The 24,689-nt window shown below is 40.8% G+C and overlaps 1 protein-coding gene across 4 annotated transcripts; it reads left to right on the top strand.

Moving 5' to 3' along the window:
• On the top strand, positions 1–24,318 carry LOC105927601 (target of Nesh-SH3). 4 transcript variants are annotated; one of them, XM_036132812.1, is made up of 22 exons: positions 1–180; positions 318–386; positions 465–597; positions 3,052–3,242; positions 4,296–4,339; positions 4,963–5,011; positions 5,782–5,847; positions 6,027–6,104; positions 8,336–9,313; positions 10,466–10,543; positions 10,898–11,086; positions 11,716–11,781; positions 15,461–15,523; positions 17,787–17,909; positions 18,181–18,270; positions 18,352–18,561; positions 19,711–19,816; positions 20,433–20,512; positions 20,818–20,847; positions 20,934–21,092; positions 21,297–21,419; positions 23,345–24,318. In XM_036132812.1, exons 1-22 carry the CDS (start codon positions 15–17, stop codon positions 23,458–23,460), a joined length of 3,207 nt encoding a protein of 1,068 aa, XP_035988705.1. In that variant the 5' UTR covers positions 1–14; the 3' UTR covers positions 23,461–24,318. The 4 variants fall into 4 exon arrangements, with proteins under 4 accessions (XP_035988705.1, XP_035988706.1, XP_035988707.1 ...); XM_036132813.1 differs by lacking the exon at positions 11,716–11,781; XM_036132814.1 differs by lacking the exons at positions 8,336–9,313; positions 10,466–10,543.
• The last annotated feature ends 371 nt before the right edge of the window (positions 24,319–24,689 follow it).

The following is a 24,689-nucleotide window of genomic DNA, read 5'->3' as shown; positions in this document are numbered from 1 at the left end:
TGAGACGTCAGAATATGAAAGTCCGCATCAGCGCCACAGGAGACACAATCGTGATGAAGTTTCTGCAGCCCAACACTGACACCAAGCTTGAGGGCTACATCATGGGGTTCGGCAGCAGCATGTTCTCCCGACAGATGATACATCTGCCTGAAAACGGACAGCCATATGAGAAAGAGTTTGGTAAGATTGGGTGCCGTTGCTCCTTAATCCAACAATTTCAATGTAAACATGTGTTTGGATTGTTTGGAAGGGATCATTGTATCCGTAAAGTCTAAGAGATTATCCGAACCCAACCTCATGTTTTCCCCTGTGTTTAGACGCTGAGCCCAAGTACGTTGTGGCTGTCCAGCCTATTCCAGCCAATGAGGTGAAAAAGCAGTGCAAAGGTACGTTTACAGCAAGGTTTCTTCCAAAATAACCCTGAGTGATCTGAATGTGAGAGTATTACACTGATTTGTCTGCAGGCAAAGTGGAACTGGAGAAGCCTCTACAGGTGGTCATTGGGTCAGTCACGGCCACCTCGGTCCTTCTGTCCTGGGGGACGCTGCTGAAAACGCCCTATGAAGGAAATATCATGAATGACTGTTTAGAAGACGGGTGAGTGTTTTCATCGCTTTCTGAAATGCTACGCTTTTCAATTCAGCTTTTACTAAAACACAACCTTCCTCTGGAGACCATCAGAAAGTAATGCAGAGCTATGGAGTGTTAACATTTTTTTGCAAATAACAATCCAAACAAGGCAATACACATTTATGTTCAGTCGGACTCAAGGACCACCTTTGGCTTAGATTACAGCTACAGGGCTTTTATACCTCCATGAGCCTTGGACATCTTTAGAATATAATGTGAATTTCCCCCATTCTTCTTTGCAAAATACCTGGGAATAGAAATGTTTTTACTCTTATAGCAAACCCTCAGTTGCTGGAAGTTGAGATTCTGGTGGTCTCAAGCCTTTTTTCTGTCTCTTTAACACATTTTTATTTCAAGGATTGCCCAATATTTCACTCTATCCATCCTCCTGTCAACCAGGTTCTCTATCACTGCTGAAATAATGTACTCCCACATAATGATACTGCCACCACCCTTTTTAATAGTAGGCATTAGGGTAATATTAGTCGTTTCCATTCTTGCTGTATTTACTATAAGACTAGCTGTAAACTGCAAATTGAACTTTTCATGGCTTTCTTTCAACAAATGTTTTCTGTCTCAACATAAGTCCAGCTATGTGGGGTGATCAACTAACAGTGCTGACAGTGTCCCAACTGAGCTGCAGATGTCTATAGCTCCTTAAAGTTACCTTTCTAAGCTTCTTCTCTAATTAATAGTATTTATTACCAGGCCTTTCTGTGAAAGTGCAAAACCATGTCTTAATAACTTTGTGGTGGTGTTGTATTCTTTCCAGGTTAGGAAGAGGGATTGAATAGTACTATGTTAGGTGTTAAAAACTTGCGGTATTGTTTCAGAACCCTGCTGTAAACTTATGCACAAATTCATCCATGGCCTGTCTGGGGTGTTGCTTGGTCTCCATTAGGACTGTATGATTTTTTTTTTTTTTTTTTTTACAATTATACAATGTTCCCACCATTTTCCACTAGCTTTAGCAAACTCAGCTACTGCAGATTTATGTGCATCTGGTGTGGACATTACCAGCTGTTGGAGTTCATCCAACTGACCCAACATATTATCTTTATGCTGAGCATGAGAGAGTGATTTCTCCAACCAATTTTATTGTCCGGCCAATCAGGACGCAGGGCTGGAGTTTCATAGATGTGACGTAGTGTAGAAGCGACCGTGACGTGAGACTGTTTTGATAGCAATGGCGGCTCGCATCGAGGAAGCAAGCATTAACATTGATGCTGCTATTTCTTCCGTGTTGTCCAATCTACCTAATATTGTTTCATTAAAAGAACATCAGAGAACGGCTCTGAAGGCTTTTGTTGGTGGAAACGATGTTTTCGCCCTTCTCCCGACCGGATTTGGCAAGTTTTGTTTTCCGGGGCGCGCCTGTAGGGGATGCGGCGTCCGTGGCGGAGTGGTTAGTGCGAACCATGTTAGGAGGCCTTTAGTCCTTGACGCGGTCGGCCCGGGATCGACTCTGACCCGCCTGTCTCCCCCCTCTTCCTGTCAGCTCACTGTCAATAAAACGCGTGCCACTAGAGCCGCAAACACATTTAATAAAGCTAAATGCCTAGTGAAGCTAGGCGGAGCGAAATACATCTGGCTAGGGTCAGATTAGAGCAGGAATGCCTGACATTTGAAATATCATATACTATCAAAACCTGCGTGCAAGCAGTCCTTTGCAACTGTTACACTGGAAACATTGATTGTGATGAAGGTTTTGTTTGAAATATTTTGCAGCTCTAGTCACTGCACTGGATATCAGAGTAATGGGGGGGGGGGGGGGGGGGCGAGTACACGTGCATGCCACACTTTTGAGATTATTTGTAAAACATTTTGAAAACCATGTTTTCCTTTGCCTCTACTTCAGAATCATGTGCTGATTTATCATGAAATACATTGAAAGTTGCGGTTTTAAAGTGACAAAATGTGAAAAGGCTCACAAACGTGTAAAAGGCAGTTTAAGAAATCGATGTCTAGATTCGAAACAGCAAAGCGGTGATTTACTTTTAGTGTATTATATTTAGTTATTTGTTGGCATCAGAAAATATGCATGAAATGTCCTGATGCAGATAAAAGGTATTCCCAACAGGTATAGATCCATTTTGTTTGTGTTTTCTTTGATGCTGTATTGGACAAAAACTGGCTGGATCACTGTTTTTAACTTCAGGGACCCATGTAGCTGTCTACCTTTTTTTAGTTGTGTATGCTAAAAACAGCACTGCTGTCGTAATCTCTGTACCATTTTTAGATTCAGCTGAGTCAAAAATTAAAGACTATCTGCTGGACAGTCCAGCAGTGGCATCACTTCACAACACAGCACAGAAAAAAAATCCCCAAAATGTCTTTCAGACTGAGTATGTTTTCTTAGGTTCTACTCATTCTCCATACATTGTGTGATTTTTGTTCTGTTCTTTGCTCTCTTTGTCTCAGGCACTATACGGTCCGTTACCGTGAGAAGAACAGGAAGTGGAACTACCAGACCTGCTCGACCAGCGATACGGTCATTGACAATCTCAAGCCGCACACCGTCTATGAATTTGGTGTCCAGCCTACTTCTAAAGACGGCACTGGGGCGTGGAGCAAACCTGTGCTTCACAACGTCAGCACTGCAGGGTTCCAGGGTATGTTGTATTATTTCATGTTGCTCCTATACCTCTCAGTGCACCAGGAACCTCTGGAGACAATGATGCAAAGAAGGATTTTGCATAAAACCAAGAAAATAAAGGACAATCCTGAACAGCCTCTTCATGACATTGTCACTGGAAAGCAGTCTCTTCAGTCAAAGGCTTCTTCTGATTGGTTGTAAAATGGATCGCTACAGGAGATCTTTCCTGCCCACAACCATCCCCATCTATAATAACTCCTTGACCAAATTAGTTACATCAACATTTAATTTCCCTCTGGGATAAATAAAGTATTTTTGAATTGAATCGAATGGAATTGGATTTTTAAAACTTTATTTAAACATAAACAGATGATTAGGAGAAAATGGAAGGTTTCAGACCATTCTCGCAAAATGTCCAAATTGGCTCCTAGATCTCCATTTTATGCCATTTTCTGACAGTCAAAGGGAGTTTCTCAGTATGTTGGGAAATAAATTTCTCTTGTACTGCTTTGTTTTGATGGAACTCGTCGGTGATTCAGCTTGTAATACATTTCATTGCGGTTCTTATTAATCTTGTGAAGAAAACTTACATAAAGAAGTTGTTCTCCTTCTTCATAATCTTAGTGCTTCGTCTTGAATGTCTATAAATGTTATAAAAAGTTTTTTTAAATGTCACGAGTTCACACGTTGCATCACAATTTAACATTTAGCCTGCTCAATATATTCTCTAATCTTGACGCAGATTACAGTGCCCAGAATACAGAATAAAGCACGTATTTTAAAAACACATTAAGCTTCCTGTGATAACTGGACATCTGCTATGGAAACATGACTGCAAATGCAAAGCTGGCTGAGATCCAAACTTTTCTACTTGTTACTTGCTGGTTTGTCATAAATAATTGATGGGAATGGCTGAGAGGTTGCAAAAAATATGGGATGACGATATTTTGGGTGGTTATAAGTGCAAATGGTTTATTTACTATATTGTTGGATATAAATAAAGTGATTTTATTTCTTGAAGTTTCTGTACTGTTACTGAATTAACTTATTTTCTCTTTTACAATTTCAGAAAAGTACATTAGAAGAATCGCAAAGTTTCCCGACAGCCCCGCGGTATGTAATGGACCCATTTATATCCAAATAAATCCAAATATTTAAACATTATCTTTTAAAACCTGTCCAAACACGTCCAGTGTATGAACATTTTAGAAGAATCATAATGCAAAAATTCAACTCCTTTTGTGCAAATATCAGACAAATGAATGACATTTGAAACCTGGGTGTGTGTATTTGGAGCAGATGTTCTGCTATGGAGTCCTTGTTATAAACTTCAGCGAGGCCATGCTATTCTTGGGCTTGTTTGGCTTGTTGATTTTCCATGGAACTGCTAAATGGAAATTACATCAGTGCAGCCCGGACCAGCAAGCCAGATAGAGTAGTCTGTATCTCACTCTGCAGCACAAAGCGAGGAAAACTGCAGTGTGGAAAATTTCAAGGAGAATCACAGAACTGAAATAAGGGGAGAATAGAAAACGGATTGGTGTTTTGTCATGTGAGAAGCTCAGATGGAAACCTTTGAATGCCCTGCCTCACACCTGGGACTCTTGTCAGTTTGACTAGATGTACAAAGTCTTCATAAGCTGTGTATCGCAGATAAAGAGACCATAAATATTTACTCACTGGCTTATTGGGATCTTTAAAAACTAATACCCTTTGCTTTCCTGTCTGTCCTTCAGAAACCCTTCACTCCAGCTCCACCGTCGTTCCCATTTCCGCCTCAACATGGTAAGCCACTGTAGAAACTTGGGCAACTGTTGGTCGAAAGCACTGAACCATGTTTAATACAGTGATAGATGGAGTAACACGTCTTATTTTCAATTCTTTTTTGTTTCAGGGCTTCTTCCTTTACCCCTTCTCTTAGATTGAGCTCTGAACGAGTTTTAACTTGGCATGTGATGCGTTCCGTTTTACAATTTCAATCTATATTGTGTAAATTATAATTTAAATCAAGTTCCCTTCATAAAAGTGATGGATGGCTCTCCTTTAGTTTCGTGCAACCACAAACCTGGCACCGCTGGTCCTCCGTGCATATGATGAAATACGTTGGAGCCAGCTTTGACAAAGCAGCATGTGCCATCAGGTGGGGAGGGAGGAGTCATGTGCTGCTCTATCCTCCATAAAGCCAAAGAAAAGTTTGGTCCCTCCAGCACTTTCACTGGAAAGGACCTTAAAGGACTTTAGGTGTGACTGCCAGCAGCTGACGGCCAATGACTTCCTGGGAAAAGCTGAACCTGATTTAGTGACAAAATAGAATATATACAGATGCTTGATGCTCACCAAGCGCTATTTGTAGTTGCAGTGTTTACATTCTGTAGCATAAAAACCATAGTCAAACATTTTTGAAAATACATCGTGCTTTACACAGCTAAAGGTGTATGCCATGTGATTTGTGACAGGATTTTACTGTTTTGAATTTATGTCAAACAATTTCTTATCAAAACCGTTTTTTTTTTCTGACTCTGATTCGTTGTATTATGTGATGTCTCTCTTGTCAGCACCTAATAACAGGATGCGGTCCAAACCGTCCACCTCCAGAATCAAAATCCCACAGGCAACTCTTGGTAAAGGCTTTTACCAGCGGTCAAAAACTATTCTGAACCTTTCATCCAAGAACTTTACTTGAATTCTGCACCTATATTTTTTTTTCTGCAGGATATCTTAACTGATTGTTTGCTTTTTATACAGGGCATACACTAATTTGTTTTTCCTCAGGTCTACTAATGCTCACTGTAATTCTCAGCTCCTACAACAGCTGCTAAACAGGAACTTCTGCCAACCCCTGGATCCAAATTGTCTGTGATCAACAAGCAGCCTATAGGTAAACAAAAACTCAAATTTATTTATGAAAATCCTTCATGATTCTCACTGTGGTATTGTACAATCATTGGAATGATGACAGACTAGAATTTGAAGGTTTAGATACTTTAAAGCTTTTTTGTTTTCATAGACAAGCTTAGGTCATCCTGTGGATCCCATCTGACTCTACTTAAATTGAAAGTTGTCATTTTAGCTGTTTAGCTGTCATTTAAGCAAAACAACAGTATAAGGACTTTTATGGTGGTGATCTCAACCTTTTGGTTTTGATGCTGTAGTGTATTATATGACTTCAATCTAAAGTCACTATTGAAACCAATAACAAATGGGAGCTAGATACTTTCTTGTATTTCTCTTGACTTCTCATTTTCTCTTCATGTTTCTCACCCATTTTTTGCAGGAATTACAGTGAGATACCTGCAACAGATTCCTTTTTTTTTTTTCTTTCAGTAATTTGCGAGCTGTGGCTTTGAAATTGAGCACAGTTAAAAAAAAACAGTTGAGGCTGTCCACCATGTTTGATATCTCTTTTCCCCTTTCCTTCTGCTTCTGGTGCTGGCCAAACCAACTCAGATGTTTATATTTCTTTTCATTCAAAACTCATCAAAGGCTGATTTGTGTATGTCAAAACTTACGTTTCCAATGCCCACTATTACTTGGTGCAATAACCATGCACTTAAAGCAACAATAATAGCACAGAATCACAGATTTGGATCCTGGGGTCATAAAACTTTGACCCTGTGCTGAAACATTTAATTTAATTTGATTTTTTTTTAAAGGTAAAATAAAAGGTGAGCTGTTATTCATTTGAACAATTCTTTAACTATAAAGAGGCCAACCGTGACAGTGGGGCCTAGTAAAGCATGTGCAAACTGGGCCTCTATGTCATTGTTTATAAGAAATCTATCAATATTATATCCAAAACCCCAACCCTAACCACAAGTTTTGAAAAGCCTCTTTGAGGACGTCTTTTTGACATCTGCATATGGACAGGAGATGCAAACGCAAAACACCAAAAATATCTCTGTTTCGCTAAATATCAGAGTGGACAAGCCCACATAATCATTCTTTCCATGTTTCTTGAAGTTGACAAGGAGTATAAAAAGTATTCTGCTTGGTCTATAGTAGTGGTCTCAAACTCCTGTCCTCCTGTCCTCGAAGGCTACCACTTTTAAATGTGTCTCTGCTTCAACGTACCAGATTCCAATATGAGCTCATTAGTAGAGCTCTGCAGAGCTGGACTCCACGGTAGTGAGGTAGTTTAGCTATTTGATTCAAGAGTGTAGGGCAAGGGACACATCTAAAAGTCGAGGTTTTGAGTCTATAGACGGCTATCCACCACTCTTTCTTCAGAGCCTGTATCTGAGTAGATTGAATAACCTAGAATCTATCAGTAAGTAATTATTCAAACGTTATATGTCACAACATTTCAGAGGCACAGCTAATGATTTTGGTTGGCCATCACACGTCAGCAGTCAAACCTCTTGCTGAATCTGTGTAGTAACATGGATCTTAGACTGTAAATACATTAATTTGGTTCACCCACTTATTTAACTGGAGAATTAAAGTTATTGTGTTTCTGTCTCCCTTGTGAGGTGTCAGTAACCTGACGCCGCCAGATAGATTTGCTTCGCATATCCATCTGGAAACCTTCCGTTGAAGTAATTTTGGGAAGGGGCGAAAATACTGGTTAGCTGATTGGCCTATGTTAGTGATAGACGGGACAAATAAACCAATCAGATCAACGAAGCATATGACGTACTCGTCAACATGCTTCGTCGTCGCTCGTAACAGAGCGACGACGAAAACACAACCACAAGCCAAGCTACTCTTGCTGCTGCAGGTAAAGGCTCGTTAGCTCAGCAAAGAAATACTCTGATAGCCACGCTAACGCTAGTTTCATCGGCTGAAGCCGCCATGTTCTTTAGACTGAACTGTCGCGCTTCTCGTTGCGTCACACCTCAACCCGCCTCAAAGCCAACGCTGATTGGACGTTCGTTTGGTGAACGGCTCCAAATTTTCTTTAACGGAGAGTAGCCAGACTGATATGCGAGTGAAACCTTGAAAGCTCGCGAGATCAGGATGGTCTCACGAGGCTAAGGTGTCAGACCAAAGGCTGACACTTAATTACAGCTAGTTTGTATTATTGTTGTTGTTTTACTAGGCCATTTCTGCCAATGATTTTGTCTTGTATGTTTCAGCATGATGACTTCACAGTTATATTTTCTCTCTCAGTTGCACACAACCCAGGAGGAGAACTCTCGAGACCTGTTTTAACTCCTTTCCCTGAGGTTCCTCTAGCTCCCGAGGTCCACTCTGAAGTACTCGTTGCAGTCACCATGGCATCTGTGCCATCCTACCAGGACAAACTGGAAAACCATGGAGACTATCCAAAACAATTGCCCCTGGCTCAACTTAAAACACAAACTGAGCCAAACTCAGAGCACCCACAGCCAATGCCCAAACCTCCCCAGCCTCCACTGAAACCTCTTGATGAAAGTATACCACAGCCACATACAACATCCCAGCCTGACCTCCAAACCATACCAGAACCTCAAATAAATATCCAGCCTGTACCACAGACTAACCCACTTTCACAATCTGAAGAAGAACCAGATTTCCAGTCTCTTCCTTTGACAACACCAATGCTTCCCTCTGAAGTGAAGCCTCAACCATCACCCCAGACCAAACACCAGATCCAGCTGCTGACACAACTGCAACCAAAGACCCAGACTAAAGTGCAAACACAACTTCCTCTGCCCTATGCTGTGACTCACCATCAGGCCACGCAGCCAGCACCTCAACACATTGTTTATGAAGAACCAGCACCGACAAAGATCCAATCCCGACCTCCACTTCAGCCAGATACTCATTTTTTGAAAAATCCACAAAACCAATCACCACATCCACCAACAACACCACAAACACAACCTCAATTAATCCAACTAACACAAAAACCAAAGATAATATTTGACCAATCTAAGTCCACCCCTCTACTCAGACCCAAGAACCTGGGGAAAAAGCATCAAAAACCTAAGAACCAACACAGTCTGGCCAACCTTCAATCACGCTCGCAGCCACAGTTTCCGCAAAAGGACCCAGTTCAACCTGAAGGTCTACCTCAGGAACAGCAGCCAGGGGTTCAGTCTCGGCCTCAGACCAGGACCCGGTCTGATCACATCAAGGGTTCTCCAAGGAAGACAATTGATAGGGGTAAAGACCCATTGACATTAGCACTCCTCAGTTAGGCACAGATGCAAAATGGCACAAAGAAGGGGGCATTTCAATCTATATTTGTTTTCTAAATCATTTAGGTAATGTAATGACATGTCCAGCCACAAAAACAAGACACGATTAGATTTAGCAATGCTTTTGGTAAGGATCCTCATGTTTGTTTTGACAAGCCATCAAAAATCACAAACAATATTTTAAACAATAACCTCTTAGTTTAGAAAGATTCTTAGCGATGCTAACTTTAGCATTGTGAGTGGTTAACTCTTAGCTAGCTCATATACTTAAAAATTATTTGTATCTCATTTGTCACTCTGTCCCTTCTTTTTGATATATAATGCCCCCGAATGCCACAACGTAAACACGTGCTGTTGGCCAGCCTGACAAGAAGTCTTTATAGTGTGTTTACAATAGTAGATCAGCTAGCTTCCTGACTATCGCTACTGGAGGACACACAGGATAGAGCAATTACCAGAAACGGCCACTGGCGCAACTACATAAAGACTCTTTTGATCCAAAAATTAAGTTTCTCTGGTGTTACAAAATGTAACAATTTACTCAAAAAGATTAAATAAAAATATTCAGTAGTTTATTGACACCCGTCACCAATCTGGATGAGTAAACAGTAGCATGGCCAGCCAGCCAGACTTGTGCCGTGTACACTGCTTAGCAGTCTGGAAAGGAGCTGGTAGGGCCCAATCCAATTTCAAAGGCGGGACTAACAGGGTCAGTGTCAACAGGTTAGAACCAATCACATAACTACGGATGCAACTCGAAAAACTCCAAGCGATGCACTACGTTTTTGTAATTTGTAGTCCGTACATCCAAATAAGAGTGACAAATGTCAATGCAATTGGGTTTTAAGTTTAAAACACTCACCCATAGAACCAGAACTCATAATAAAAGTTGAAATGTTCTATACCAAACTAAGTCATATAGCCCCTTTTTAGAAAGACTTTACTGTGTCAAGAAGTGTTGTGGCTTTTTATTATCACATAAGATCTCGTTACGCCCGTACACACCATGAAACTAGCGGTCTGTCTTTTTACAAAGAAGAGTAGGGTATGCCCCCTTCAGAATGCACTACAATACCAATGATATCCAAGGTAAATTAGTACGTTTTCTTTCATACAGCTCCTAGTCATCCAGAAGGGAGCAAACCTCTGTCAAGACCCGGCCTACCCGCAGAGAAGGCTGGTAGTTACAATCCTGGTAAAGTGCCACGACAAGTCCATGTCGCATCACCATTTCAGCTTTTTTTGTCACGTCACGGAGCACTGTGTTTCCCCATCTCCGTCTCCATCTCCATCCTGCCAGCCCGCACACCCCACCCCATTGTTGTGAATGTCTCCATGTTTGTGTCCATTTGCAGCAAGGTTTTTCTCACACTTGACTACTCTTAACCACACCAGTCTGGCAAGCTTTGGATCTTGTTTAATGCCTCTCTGTCATGTCTTCCATTGTCCGCAGGGTGTTCATTGATTTTCACCTAAATGCTTTTAATATTCATTCAGCTTCTTCGTGATAAATGGTAGAACCTCTGTAATTCTTTCTCTGGTCCTTCAGGTTCGGGCACCATCAGATCATCCACTGCTGAAGTTCCCCGTACTCCAATTAGGTCCTCAGTTCCCACAGGAGGAAGAAAGACCATGGTGCATCGCGTCCGGGCTACTTTTCATTCCTCTAATTCTGGTGTCAGACCATTCTCTTCATCCAAGACAGCCACCTCCACTCACACTTCCAAAACACCTGGCGGTAATACTTGTTCACTTTTTCCCCCAAGCAGCTTTCTCACCTACGACCGAGAGGACACAAACAATCTCTTTCCAATTTATTTAGCCGCACAAACTCCTTTAAACGTGCCTCTTCTTGTTTTGCTCTTTTCTACTACACCTTTTGTTGAAAACACAAATGCTCTCTCCACACTCAACATGTGCATGTTGTATTTTTCTGAGCTAGAAGTGCCACACAGCTCAAGGTCATTAAAATGATTTATGGTTTCTTTTTGTTCAAGCTGGAAGTCTGGCCACAGCTACTTGGCCGGCCACACCACGTCTTAAAGTTACTACGCCAAGTCTAACATAGTGCAGACAGTAAAGTTGCCACAGTTCTGTCTTCTATCTATTCTAGTGATTCGTCTCTTTGTTAAGCTGTGGACAATTGACCAGGGCATGTAAAATTAATTACAAGAACTTCAAGCTCTGGACTTCTCCATTCGTATATCCAGTAAAAACAGACTGAAACCAAAAAAAAAAATCTATCAAGTTTTTTGATTTGCCTTTTAATAGTAGTAGAAAGACATAGTACCCCACCTCACCCAATTTACTTTATTTGTACTTGTTGCTGGTCTTTGTCATAACCAACATTTTTTCTCCCTCCAACAGCCAATGGGGCAGATCGCAGGGGCAATTCTTTTCCTAAACTTGTCGTGTGGCCAAGAGAAAACCCTGGTAAAGCTACGCCTTGAAAAATTACAAAAGAGACGCACTTATATTCTGGCCACACTGATCTTTGCTTTTGCACCAGCTGTCTCACGCTTTGCTTATTTTTGTGTTTAAACCTTGTCTGCTAGTGCAGTCACTACAATTAATACTTGACTGGGACTGTTTAAAAGTTTTAAAAGTACAACTGAAACCCAACAATTACACAAACCGTTTAAAAACCTTTAAACAGTCAGAGCAAACTTTCCTGTTTTGAGTCATTTAGGATCACAAAAAACATTTCTATTTTGTAAAAGCCTAATAATGAGACAGAGGATTTAAAAAAAAAAAAGATGTATGTACTACAAATTCAGAAGTTTACATTCACTAAGACTGCAATGTCTTTAAACAATTTGGGGATGCCCAGATGATGAAGATATCATGGCTTTGCAAGCTTCCCACACCTGTGGATGTATTTTAAGGCGACGCTTATACGTGCTGCTTTCTTGTACGACATCACAAAAGATCTAAAGAAGTCAGCAAAGATATCACGAAAATTATATTGCACCTCCACAAGTCTGGTTCCTACAATCTCCACAAATATACTCAAGTTCAAAGAGCATGGGAGACGGGCACTGTGTCTGTGTTTTGGTGCGAGCTGTGAGCGTCAGCCTTGTGAAGTTGCTGCCTGAAGCTGATAATAGAGTGTCGTCCAACAGTGAAATGATCAACGTGGGCTGAAAGACCACTCAGGTAGAAAAAAAGCCATTAGTTTGCAAATGCACTCAGGAACAAAGATCTTAATTTTTGAAGAGATGTGCTGTGGTTTGCTAAAACTAAAGTTGGAAACTTAGTCCAGCCAGAGAACACCATTCAAACTGTGAAATACAGTGATGGCAGCGTCATGTTTTGTTGGGGTTTTGCTAGAATAAGAATTTACACATTTTACATAATATATGTCGTTATAAGGGAGGTACATACCTGTGAAAATTCTCAGTTTTCCGGGTCAACAGCAAACAGGCTTGAACCGGAGGCAACCAGACTCTCACTCAGTTTAATTTTTAAAAAAAATTTAAGACGTTTTGAAAGAACCTGATGTGGTAGTATTGAAACGTATCTCTAAACATCAGCCAGGAAATTAAATCTTGGGCACAGATCATTCATCCAAACGGAAAATGACGCTAATTATACAATAAGATTACAAAGTAATTACATAGTGGCACATGGACAACAGTCGATGTTTAGGATGCGGCCATCACAACGAGCTGATCTCAGTCCCATTGAAAAGTGAGGCGGCCTACAGACCTGACTCAGTTACACCAGTTCTGTCTGCAGGAATGGGTCAAAAATCAAGGATAACATTGTGAGAAGATTGTAGAGAGGAAACCTAAAACGTTTGGACCGAGTCAAGACAGTTTCAAAGAAAATTCTACCAAATACTAAAGAAATGCATGTGAACTTCTGACTTTGAAAAAAAAAAAAAGAAAACATATTCTATTAATAATATTTCATTTTAGCTATTAGGGATACATTTCCCTAACTACCCCAAAAGAGAAAATAAATACTTGGTTTCGACTCTTTCTTATGGACATGCCTCCCCCACATATTTATTTGATCGTCCATTTGCACATTTAACCAGCTAGCTGAAATTAATCTAAAGATATTTACTGTGCTCTTTTTAGAATCATCCTTGACTCGGTCAATCACGTAGTTTCCCCACAGCCAGACAGGATCTGGTAATTACTCTTATTTGATTTATCTCAACTTTTAATCCAAATCGCATCAGCACAAACTGTGTTAATGGCTACGCCTTACCTAAAACTGTTTGGAGCAGCACAGAGAGATTGTGTTTCAGTCCCGAGTTGAGTCACAGCTGGTGTGTGTTATTGCTGGAAACTTGGACAGTTTCAGAGGTCTTCAAGGAGTCGAAAAGGCTCACTGGAAGCAGATCTACAGAAAGAAAAGTGCAAGTCCTGCACATGCAGGCGCCTGTTTATGCATTAAAAGTGTGGGCACCCCATTTTCTTAATATGTTAGACAAACATGTACTCTTCTCCATCTTTTCAAACAAAATTTAAAAGTAAAGGTTTCTAAATACTCACCAAGAGTTGCATTTAATAACACAGCCTTTGGCAAGTTCAATAAAATGCATACTTTGGACTTTTTTGGGGGGAGGGTTTGTTGTCCACTTTCAGTTCTTTATCCTGGTTTTGAAGCAGTACTCGGATGCTTTTTGAAGTTTTTCCTTAAATTTGTCTATAAATTTGTTGAGTCTGTTCATCCACTGGCGTCCAAAGTAGAGTTGTTTTAAGATCTTTCCTCCCCAGATTGACAGCATCAGTCCAACAGCAGCAATCAAGACCAAGCGTCAGCAAAACCTTTGCCTTTCTCTCTGATGCTATCTACACAATAATCCTTAAGAATCATATTTTTTTGTCTATAATTTTCCACATGTCACAGTTTTAGTTGAAAAATCACTTTAAATTAATTTAACACTGTCTCTTTATATCTCGAATTTTGTGCAGTGGTGGATCGTCTTTTTCCATTCTTTCTTTTTTTTTTCTTTTGCCAGAACAATATACCTAAAGTCTTTGTGTTTTGACTGAATATGTGTCTTTTAACCAGAAAAATAGTACATCATCTGATAGAAACCAGCACTTCCACCACTGTTGCTGTTTCAAATCTAAACCTGAAGTCTTTGACGTGTCACTATTTCAGAGGGGCCGCAAACCACATACCCCTGCTGCAGAAACTATATACCACTATTATCACATATTAGGCAAATGTGCAACTGACATCACATTTTCTACACCCTGGAGCCCACATGTGACCAAGCTTTTCATTCGGCTGGTCTGGACCTGGACATTTGAATCACTTCATGACTATGCCACTGGACGTCATGTGTGAGCAGATGTTTGCCTTCAGCTGAGAGCTGGCAGCCCTTTGCTCTGTTTATTTTTTTCAATGTTATCAACTCTTCTTTGTTTTGGCAAAAAAAGCTGAAACTGATCCAGTGAAAACGTGTAGTGGCCTCAAAGCCCAGAACGTTGTTGTATCTTATCAACTAAATGACGTTCGACAAATCTCCAAGATCCAAAATGCCAAATTACAAAGGCAGTAGAAGTTCTCTGCTATCTTTAACTAATTTACAAATACAACAAAATATAGGCTCCTAACCTCTTATGCTGTGCACTAATTTATATCATTTCACTATTAAAACAAAAAAAATGACTTATTGCGTTCAATAAGGCCAGCATTTTTTGTTTTGTTAGTTTGCTGTGGAATTGGGCCTATTTTTCATTTCTAGCGTGTTCTCTTTTTCTTTTTTAGACATTTTGAAAACTTGTTTATGTGCTGCTTTATAGTTTCATGGCTTAAGGGAATTTTAATGAGTTAGTAGTTATAGCAGTGCTCTGTCATTGTTCAGCACAAAGTGGCTTTGTGGCGTTTAACACATGTGCCTGTTTGCTTCAGTGTTGCTTGTTGTGTGTGCTCTACACTCATTTTTCCAGCTCAAAGTATTCCTGGAGACTTCTGCCTGTTTAAATGTCCGCTTCTTCTCCCAAGACTGACATTCTTTAATCACTGTTGCACTTTTTAAGCCTTTAGCAACACTTGTTTTCAGATTCTGTGTGTTGGCCATCTGTTACTTTGTTTCCTTTGTGAATTTAGCCTCAAACAGCCTCTTGTTTCCCACAATTTCCTGCAGTTCAGCGACACCCTGTTCCTGGCAACAAGACACCAAACCTGGTGGGGAAAACGAGTGATAATGGTGAGGGGTTGAAAAAAAACAGTTTCTTTTATTATTATTGTAAAGTCAAGCTCACACTGATGTGCATTTTTTAAGAAAGAGAAAGCAGATGAAAACAGTTCAACTGACTGCCAAAAGATCTTCGTGTTATAAAAACACGCAAATTGAGGATGACTTCTTAATATTGCATCCAGTGGTTGTTGATAATGTGTTGAATTTATTTGGCAGTAATGTGGAAATTCTTCGCCCATGACGGGATGAGGGTTGCAGGCCTGACGGGGGCTGATGCCCGTGTCACAAGTCACCAGGCTAGAAGCGGGCTTTGATTTTAAACAGTGCCTCGCAAAAGTATTCATATCACATGAATGTTTACACATTTTCTTCTATTACTACTACAAAGTATTTTATTGGGATTTTACCAAAACAAAGTGTCATATAGGCGTAAATTGAAAACAATACCCTGTTTTTCTTTCTTTTTTTTAACCACCAAAGTTCAGAAAAGTGTAGCATTTATTTGCATTTATCACCTTAAATCGTTACTCCGTAGAAGCGTAGGTTTGCACATCTACAGACTTTAAAATATGTGTACATTGTTTTTGGCTAAATTGCTTGACATCATTGAGATTAGATCAGGAGTCTCTGATAACTCCAATTTTCAAATGTTGCCACTTAGATCTAAGCCTGGACTTTGACTAGGCCACTTGAATGTGCTTTGATCGATACCCTTTGCCTTGCAGCTCCGGCTGCATGCTTAGGATCGTTGTCCTGCTGGAGGTGAAACTCTTCCTCGGTCTCAAGTCTTTTGCAGCCTCTCACAGTTTCTGTTTCAGATTTGCCCAGCGTTTTTGCTCTATTCATCTTCCCACCAACAGTGACCAGCTTCTCTGACCCTGCTGAAGAAAAGCCTGATGCAGCCACCTTCACATTGCCTTGAACTGACCCTGAGAGTCTTAAATTTGTCCGACATGTGGAGACACAGGCGACAATTTCAGTTTCCCATGAGAAACACTGTGTCTGTTGTTGTTCCCAGGTATCTGAAGGCCTGCTGGTAAGGGCGGAGCAATGTCATCTGTATAGTTAAAAAGTGCCATCCCTTCACTGCTGTATGAGATGTTTTTAGTGTTGCCAAGGAAGAGGATAGGAGATAAAACACGTTTCAGAAGGAGAACTATATTTAAAACCTGCTTACCTTACTTATTATCATTAAAAAGCACCTGTTGTGGTCCAAAGACTAAAAAGTACTCCTGAGAATTATGCAACACATTATAAACAGTTCAAATTCTGGTGTGTGGATGTGCAGTATTGAAGTATTTAGTTAGAGTATCATGAAGTGCAGGGGCTTGTTTTTTCTGACACCGATAGTTAAAAACACAACATCCTCTCGTTGTATTTGAAAGGCAAAGACATTATAGCTACTGGTCTGTAATCCTTCAGGTCTTTTCTGGTCACTTTCTGGGGACTGAAGCTATTGTGGACCCCTTGCAGTACTCAGAGGAGCGCAACCGTAGTCCAAAAGGTGCTGGAAAAGAGAGGAGGCATTTCCCTTTAGCTTAGTGGAGCATTCTTGGATTGGCTTTGTGCAAGATGGCGGTCACCAGCTGTTCATCGACAGTGAGGACCTGGAGATCGGTGTTTAGGGTTGGAGGAGTCTAGGGGGGTTGATGTGTTGCCAATACGAAACGTTTTAAGCCCTCCGTGTGGACATTTAGTTTAGAGCAACTGGTTTCTTGGTTGTTCTTCCAGCTTTCCTTTAAGTTTGGATTCTTGCTCCAGAAAAAAGACAAATCAGTCTTGTTTCTCCATTGTTGTTTTCTGAGCCTTAAAATAAGCACTGATGTCGATTATACCCACATGCTTTCATTCTTTAAATGATCCAAAGTCCACATTTTCTCCAGGATCTAAGCTACGGCGCTTCTACGTGTTGCACAGCTGGAAACTACCCAGTAATTTCCCAATTAGTCCAAAGTGTGTGCAGATGGAACTGGGGCATTTATCTTTAGACCTCAGTCCCTGTTAACCATTTTGTTATGCTTAGGGGCAGCAAAGCAAGTGTAATGGGCTTCTATAAAAGCATCCTTGGGTTCAGCGGACAATTTCTGTCCGGTCCGTCTCATCCTTGAAGGCACACGGAGGACATGACTCAACATACCGTGTGTGGATCTACCCCCCTGAGCCAGGCTAGGCCACTGACTTCCTCACTGGATGGCCAGAGCAGATGGATCACAACTGTGATGATGTGAGACAAGAACTGATCTGTTCTCCCCTTCCTGCTCCCTGTCCTCAGACAAACCCATGGATCTGAAACAAGGAGACAAGGAGTCCACCTTGAAGTCGTTCCTGCCGGTCACACCCAAACCAAAGCCTAAACACAGACAGCAGACAACCACAGTGGCCCCGGCAGTCAACAGTAAGAGCTACATAGTTTTTTAAAATGATTCCCGCACAAGACAATGAACCAAAAAGATTTTCAGGGCTGTGCATTTAAACGTTTTTGTAAGCTACCGAAAGAAGGGGGACAAATGCGAGTATTGAAGATCTGAGTGGAAGCCAGAGCAGGTGCTCTGCTGGGTTGTTGTAGACAAAGGCCAGGCCTGTAAAATAAGAAGACGCCTGGAGCTGCCAGGGACTGCTGGCTGCGCCCAACTAACTCCAACTCCCATCTCTTGTTTCCTTTTTAGGCAGTCGTTTTGATCTAAACGATAACTCCTCCGTTTTCAGCTCGTTCCCTGCATCAGAGGTAGACATCATGGGCAAGAAACGCTTCGTAGGTGAGGCTTCATCGGGACTGATTGACAGCTTTAACCGGCATTAAAAGCCACCACTAATGCTCTTCCTGTTCCCGTCTATAGCTCCTCATGTCATCTACAAGACGGACAAGAAGCCAGATGAACCGTGCTCCATCACCTCCTCCCTGGCTTACTTCTCTGATGATGAAAGCAGTGATGTGAATGTCACCGGGCCTCCTCGCACGCCTCCATCCAACCTCACTGTGGTTACCGTGGAAGGCTGCCCGTCCTTCGTCATTCTGGACTGGGAGAAATCTGATAACGAAACCAGAGGTACAGAGCGGGAGCTTTCACTGGATATTAAGCCCTTTAGTGACAAGCCGATGGTGAAGGCTGGAAGGTGATATTAACACAAAGTGGCTTGCAAAAGTATTCAGCCTCCTGAGTGAGGCCTTTGGACAGCTAGCTTTCACAACAATCACAGCCCTGAGTATTTTGTCTGTTCCAGCTTTGGGAAACTAGACACTGAAACAGATGTCTGTTCTTAGTATAATCGTCCAAGATCAGTTAATTAGAGCTGGGGTTCCCAAAGTGGGGGTCAGAACCCCCCCCCCGGGTGGTCGTGAGATGATCCAAATGATAATCCAAACGTCTTACTTTACAATTTCTGAGATGTACTATTGTAATGTAGCAATTGTATGCCTTAAGTGTGGAAAAGGGAAAAAAAAGGAAAAAAAAAAAGAAAAAAAAAAAAAGGAAAATTATCAATTTTTTCTTTTGATATTAGAAAACATATAAGTCTTTTCATCCAAAACATGTGCAAATGAATGGAAATGTACTCCTTTGTAGCCAATCATTTATTTTCTTTAATCTATAATGGTCGTAATAAAAAAAAAATTGTGAAAATTATGACAATAAAGTCATAACGTTACGAAAAACCAAGTCACATAGTCATTTGCTCGTTTGTTTCAAAGTCCTGGTACTAACAATAACTTGATGCTGATGTGCTAGAAAGATTTTCTTACTTGTGAAAGTTTAACTTTACAAGATGCTCAACGTTCCTGGTTTTAAAACAAGCGGCAGACAGTATTGTTTTAAAAGAGTTATCATGAAATTACTGCTGTGTTCTCGTAATTTCTAAAAACAAGACAAAAAAAATAACCTTCCATCACCTTACCTAAAGGGGGTCACCAGTCTCTGGCACTCGTATTTTGTGGGTCATAGGCTGAAAAGTTTGGGAACCCCTGAATAAAGGTTCTACAAGTGGGAGTATTTCACTTCTTGCCAACGATTCTCAATTGGATTTACTTCTGGACTTTGACTAGGCCATTCTAATACAGCACAGGTGACCCTCCCTGTTCTTAGCTCCATCCATCTTCCCCTCAGCTCTGACCAGCTTTCCTTTCCCTGCAGGAATAAAATGCTCTTCTGAAACTGACTCCATCCGAAGTGTTGAAACTGTCTCTTTGACTTGTTTGCCAGAGTATGAGGTAGTGTCAACAACCACAGGACCGAATGGACAGGAAGTGTCCATCCTGACGACCAACCAGACGCACACAGCGGTGGAGAATCTCACACCAGACAGCAGGTACCCAGCCGAGCTTTATCCGCCCATCTCCCATATTCGGTCAGACGTGTTTAGATCCACCTGACGAGATTTACGCTGACAAGGCTGAATGTGGATTGAAATTCATTAAACAGCACCGCAGAGCGCCCGGCGTGCTTTTATTTGCTGTGAGTTTGGTCTGTGCACAGAAAACGTGTTACCACTGACGCCCGAACTTGAGAAAATATACGGTTGGATATGAAGTGGGTCACTGAGTTTTAAACTAGATCTTAGAAACTCTGGATTCTCACCAGAACCCTTCCCCGCCGGGCTGGGTTTGTTCGGCGGGTCTTTGCCAGCACATCTGAATGCAGCATGTGGAATAAGCATTTCGTGTGTGTGTGTGTGTGTGTGTGTGTGTGTGTGTGTGTGTGTGTGTGTGTGTGTGTGTGTGTGTGTGTGTGTGTGTGTGCGCCGGTTTAGGAGCGAGCCCATGCTCATCTGTCAAAGACATTAGAACGTGATGTATCCCAGCGCAGGAGACGGATGGGTTTAAGATGAGAAAGGACTCACAGTTTAGATTAGGCCATTTAATTCCTTTTATTTATGTAGATGACTAATTCAATTCCTTCTCGCCATTTATTCTGTTTCACTGCAGCTATGAATTCAAAGTTACACCGAAGAATGAGCTGGGAGCCGGACCGTCCAGTGACCCTGTCACATTTAACACAGAATCAGGCAAGTTTTTTTTTTTTTTTTAAATACATCTGACAGATCCAGATGTTCTATCACTTAAAAGAAGGAACAGTTTCTTATTTTTCTGATTGATTGTCTTGCTTTGATTTTGGTGATATGCTTTTCTTCATATCAGGGGTTTGGCTTGTAACCAGTTGCTATTTAAATAGTTGTACCCCTCCTTGGGGTCTTACTAATAAACACTCCAGAACTTTAACTCAGCAGCTCGTCAGAGGCAATCGTCTCAGGTTTTTCAGCGCAGCATTTTATGGCCACGCTTTAATTTGAACTCTTCGTCTTGTTTGCAGCGGATCCACGCGTGAGCGAGCAGGCCTCAGGTAAATACTTTGTTCCTTTTTATGTAGAGCCAGTGCCCCTCAAAAAAAGCATACACTAAAAGGTTTGCCTTTTCCCACCACCACAGGAAAAGACGCCATCTGGACTCAGTTCCCGTTTAAAGCCGATGCCTATTCCGAATGCAACGGGAAGCAGTTCATAAAGAGGACTTGGTACAGAAAATTTGTGGGAATCCAACTCTGTAACTCCTTGAGATACAAGATCTACCTGAGTGATTCCCTCAATGGTATTTACACACGTGTTATGAACCTAATCTGAATTAGAAACCTGAATTTGGATAACAGCATAAAAAAAAAAACAGGCTGCAATTTTGATATATCAGAATTTCTCTTGGAAAGCGAACCCGTTGTTTTTAACCATCTGACTTGGCACATCGAACGAATGCAACAGCCCTCCTGGAGTGACCAAAGCACACCTCTTTCAATTCCAGGGAAGTTTTACAACATCGGGGATCAAACGGGGTACGGGGAAGATCACTGTCAGTTTGTGGACTCCTTCCTGGACGGTCGGACTGGAACCCAGATGTTGGCTGACCAGCTGCCAAGCAGGCAAGGTACGGTTCTGGTCAAGCTCTTTCCTCGTCAGCATTATTCATCACGAGCACGAATGTTATTTTCATTTTTTGGCTCTTAATTATGTATTTGCACTGTTGTTTTTCCTATTCTTTTTGTGCACAGATGTGCACTTATTTTAGAAATGTTCTAAGTTATACATACAGACTTAAATAGAATCATACATCTCCACTAATATCTGACCCTCAACCACACACCTTTTTTTTGTTGCCCCCATCAAGCCTGTGGTACAATTCTTGCAGGACATTTAACCCCTTTTTACTTGAAATCATTTACAATTATACAAAAACGAATGACTTAAATAAGTTGTTGCTGTCCAAAAAAAAAGAGTAAAGTTCATTTAAACATAGCATAATAGATGTCAAATTTAAGTATGATGCAAATTAGAGCCATAGAGCATAATTGAGCATGCCAATATTTACTCCAATTTCACCGTCTCGCGGATGTAGATTATTTGATAGATTCTGCCATTGCTAAATATTTCTTGGAAATCACATTTTTTGTAACAGCCGATCTCCTCCATCGCCAGAGTTTTTCACATACAGCTAAATACTGTAAAATCACAACTGCACATTGTTCATACTCTGACCACTAGGTGGCAGGGACATGAATATGCATCAACCTGCATCTTGGCTGCATTAGGAGCAGTTTAGGAAAATTTTTGCAACAATAGTATAAAGGATAATTTTATAGACTTTTATAAGAGTTTATTTGAATTGGTTGACTACTTGCCAAATACCTGGGTTTAAGAACAGTCCATTAATTTTCTCCAGGCTTTGAGAAGGCCATTCCAGACGTGAAATGTTAGCCAAATGTTATGCTTTGCGGACAATTTTCTTAGGATCATTGCCCAACGGTTTCCAAGTATCAAACATCTTGCACAACCATTTGCCTTCAGATGAAAGATTATTGGTTAGGTTGCTCAGGATCCGCCCAGATATCACCAAGACTGAAGGTTTATCTATTGGAAGAAGCTGGAACACCGGTGCCACTGTCCACACAGTGCCAGCTGTGAACCATGTTCACCGTGGTTCACAGTCGGTACACAACCCCTTAAAATGATGCAGAGGGGTTTATTGCCAGTGATATGGGAGCACTGCATTATGTGGATTGAATAATTAAGGTGTCTTATCACCAAATTACTGAAATTCTCTTCAAATCAACGGCTTGATGGTTCATGATTGGATTGCTTGTGTGTTTTATCTGAAAAGAGATCCCAAGCAGGTTTTGATATGGATAAAAACCGAGCTTCTAAAATGATAGCGCTCTCTGCCCAATTGAAATTGACTGTTTGAGCCTGAATGTTAAATTTGGGCCAGGAAACTAATCAATTTATAGCAAGTTCACCAATTCTGTCAAGAAGAAAACCTGCTAAATATGGTCTGAATAAATCCAACCTTGTTAATAGCAACAAAAAAACAAAAAAAATGGGCAACTTGCCAAGGGACATTAACCCCTATATTATTGGGGTGTGTATACATATTTGTGTTTTGTTGTATAATTTTACTTAGAGAAAATCCACTGGTGCACCAAGTATTGTTTCAAACACGATTCAAGCGGGACGTTTTGCCATCATTTCATAATTTTAAATCGATAAGAAACAAAAATGAACCAAACACTGATGTTAATGCCTTCATTTCAATTCAATTCAATTCAATTTCTGTTATTTATGAAGAGTTTCCACTTACAGCTATTGAAACAAGACATTTAAGATTAGAATGTTACATTAGAGCAATAAAAAAGTTTTTAATATAGAAATGTGGACTTGATTAAAAGTATTTTGAATGCCTGCTTAAAAGTTGTTATTTTGTACTCTGATTTATTAAGTATTTTTGTCCACCCATTACCAGTCCGTCTGTTATCTTCCGTAACGAGGACGCTCATCTCATCCATGTTTGGATTTCAGGGTTCTTCAGAGCGTTGAGGCAGGAACCGGTCAGCTTCGGAGAGATCGGAGGAAAGTCTCATGTGACGTACGTTGGCTGGTATGAGTGTGGCACACCCATACCTGGAAAGTGGTGAAGTCCCCCCATTCCCCCATGTCTGCCTTGGATGATGACTTTATCCGTGGTGAGAGCAAAGATGAGATGCCTGACCGGGCCTGAAGGGACACGAGCCCATCTCCTTGGATCGCTACGTCTGTTTGATTTTTCCTGGCAACCTTTTAGGTGTGAACATTTAGCGGACTGTTGGGTCTCACAAAACCTTACTAGATGTCTCTATTTATGAAAATAAGTAAAACATAAAAAATAAAAAAATACCACAATGAATGGCAGTAGGTCCTGACAGAACCAAAATAACATTCAGCATTCATAGAGACACCGTTGGGAAGCTGGCTCCCAAACTGTAACGACTCGCGCGATAATATTTATCGAAGGGCTTTTAATGAACAGTCTGTGTGCGATCAGACGTCTGAGGAAAAAAAATTAGTCCCTCGCTTCTGTCAGAGAGCCCGCACTGTGGTCATGCATGTACAGAAAATAATACTTTTACATAATATTTACCATTCAAATACATGCAGAATAGAGCTGCGGTCCCCGGTGGGTTAAAGTCAGTTGCAGATTGCACAGTGTTAAACGTCTGTTCGTATATGTGTGTGATGTGAAATATGATATGTTTCTCTGGGTCAATACATTTCTGGAGTATGTAATGTAGAAGCAGCATTTCAGATTTTTTTTTTTTTTTTGTTTGTTTTTTTTTGTTTTGTTTTAAAGGCAAATGCAAGTCAAAAAAATATGTACGTCTTAAATATAGTTGTTTTGTAAAATCATTATTCAAAGTGTAAATAACTTCAAATTCCTCATAAGTGTCCTTTCCTCATTTTACTTGTTTATTGTGCAATTTATGACACCAGCAATAAATCTTGTTTTTATACTTCCAGCTTGCCGTTTCTTTATTGGGACAGTTTCAGACTCGGGTTCCCAAACTTGGCTTCTGAGCCCCTCAGTAACAAGACAAGAGACTCGGGAGCCCGACCGTTACTACTAGGTTAAACACACAAGGCTATATTATATCATCTGGTCTGTTTCCAAGTGCTTTTATTGTAAGATTTATAGCATAAATAAGCTTTTACAAATATTACATTTACTTAAATTTCTTAAGAGGAGGGCGAGAGTGTGTACTTGTTCATTTGCAACTCTCAGTGGGGCCACAACTTTACCTTTGGGAATCCCTGGTTTAAAAAAATGAGTTTGGGTTTTTGACTTTGTAAGTTATTCATTCATCCATGGTCTAAACGTGCTTATCGGTGC

Source organism: Fundulus heteroclitus, unplaced genomic scaffold (assembly GCF_011125445.2).
Source record: "Fundulus heteroclitus isolate FHET01 unplaced genomic scaffold, MU-UCD_Fhet_4.1 scaffold_545, whole genome shotgun sequence".
Lineage (NCBI taxonomy): Eukaryota > Metazoa > Chordata > Actinopteri > Cyprinodontiformes > Fundulidae > Fundulus > Fundulus heteroclitus.
This window is presented reverse-complemented; position numbering and strand designations above follow the sequence as displayed.

Coding starts and splice junctions, on each gene's coding strand:
- LOC105927601 (XM_036132812.1), top strand. CDS start 15: ATGAAAGTCCGCATCAGCGCCACAGGAGACACAATCGTGATGAAGTTT. Junction 15,524..17,786: donor GGGGAAAACGAGTGATAATG/GTGAGGGGTTGA, acceptor CCCTGTCCTCAG/ACAAACCCATGGATCTGAAA. Junction 20,848..20,933: donor CGTGAGCGAGCAGGCCTCAG/GTAAATACTTTG, acceptor CCACCACCACAG/GAAAAGACGCCATCTGGACT.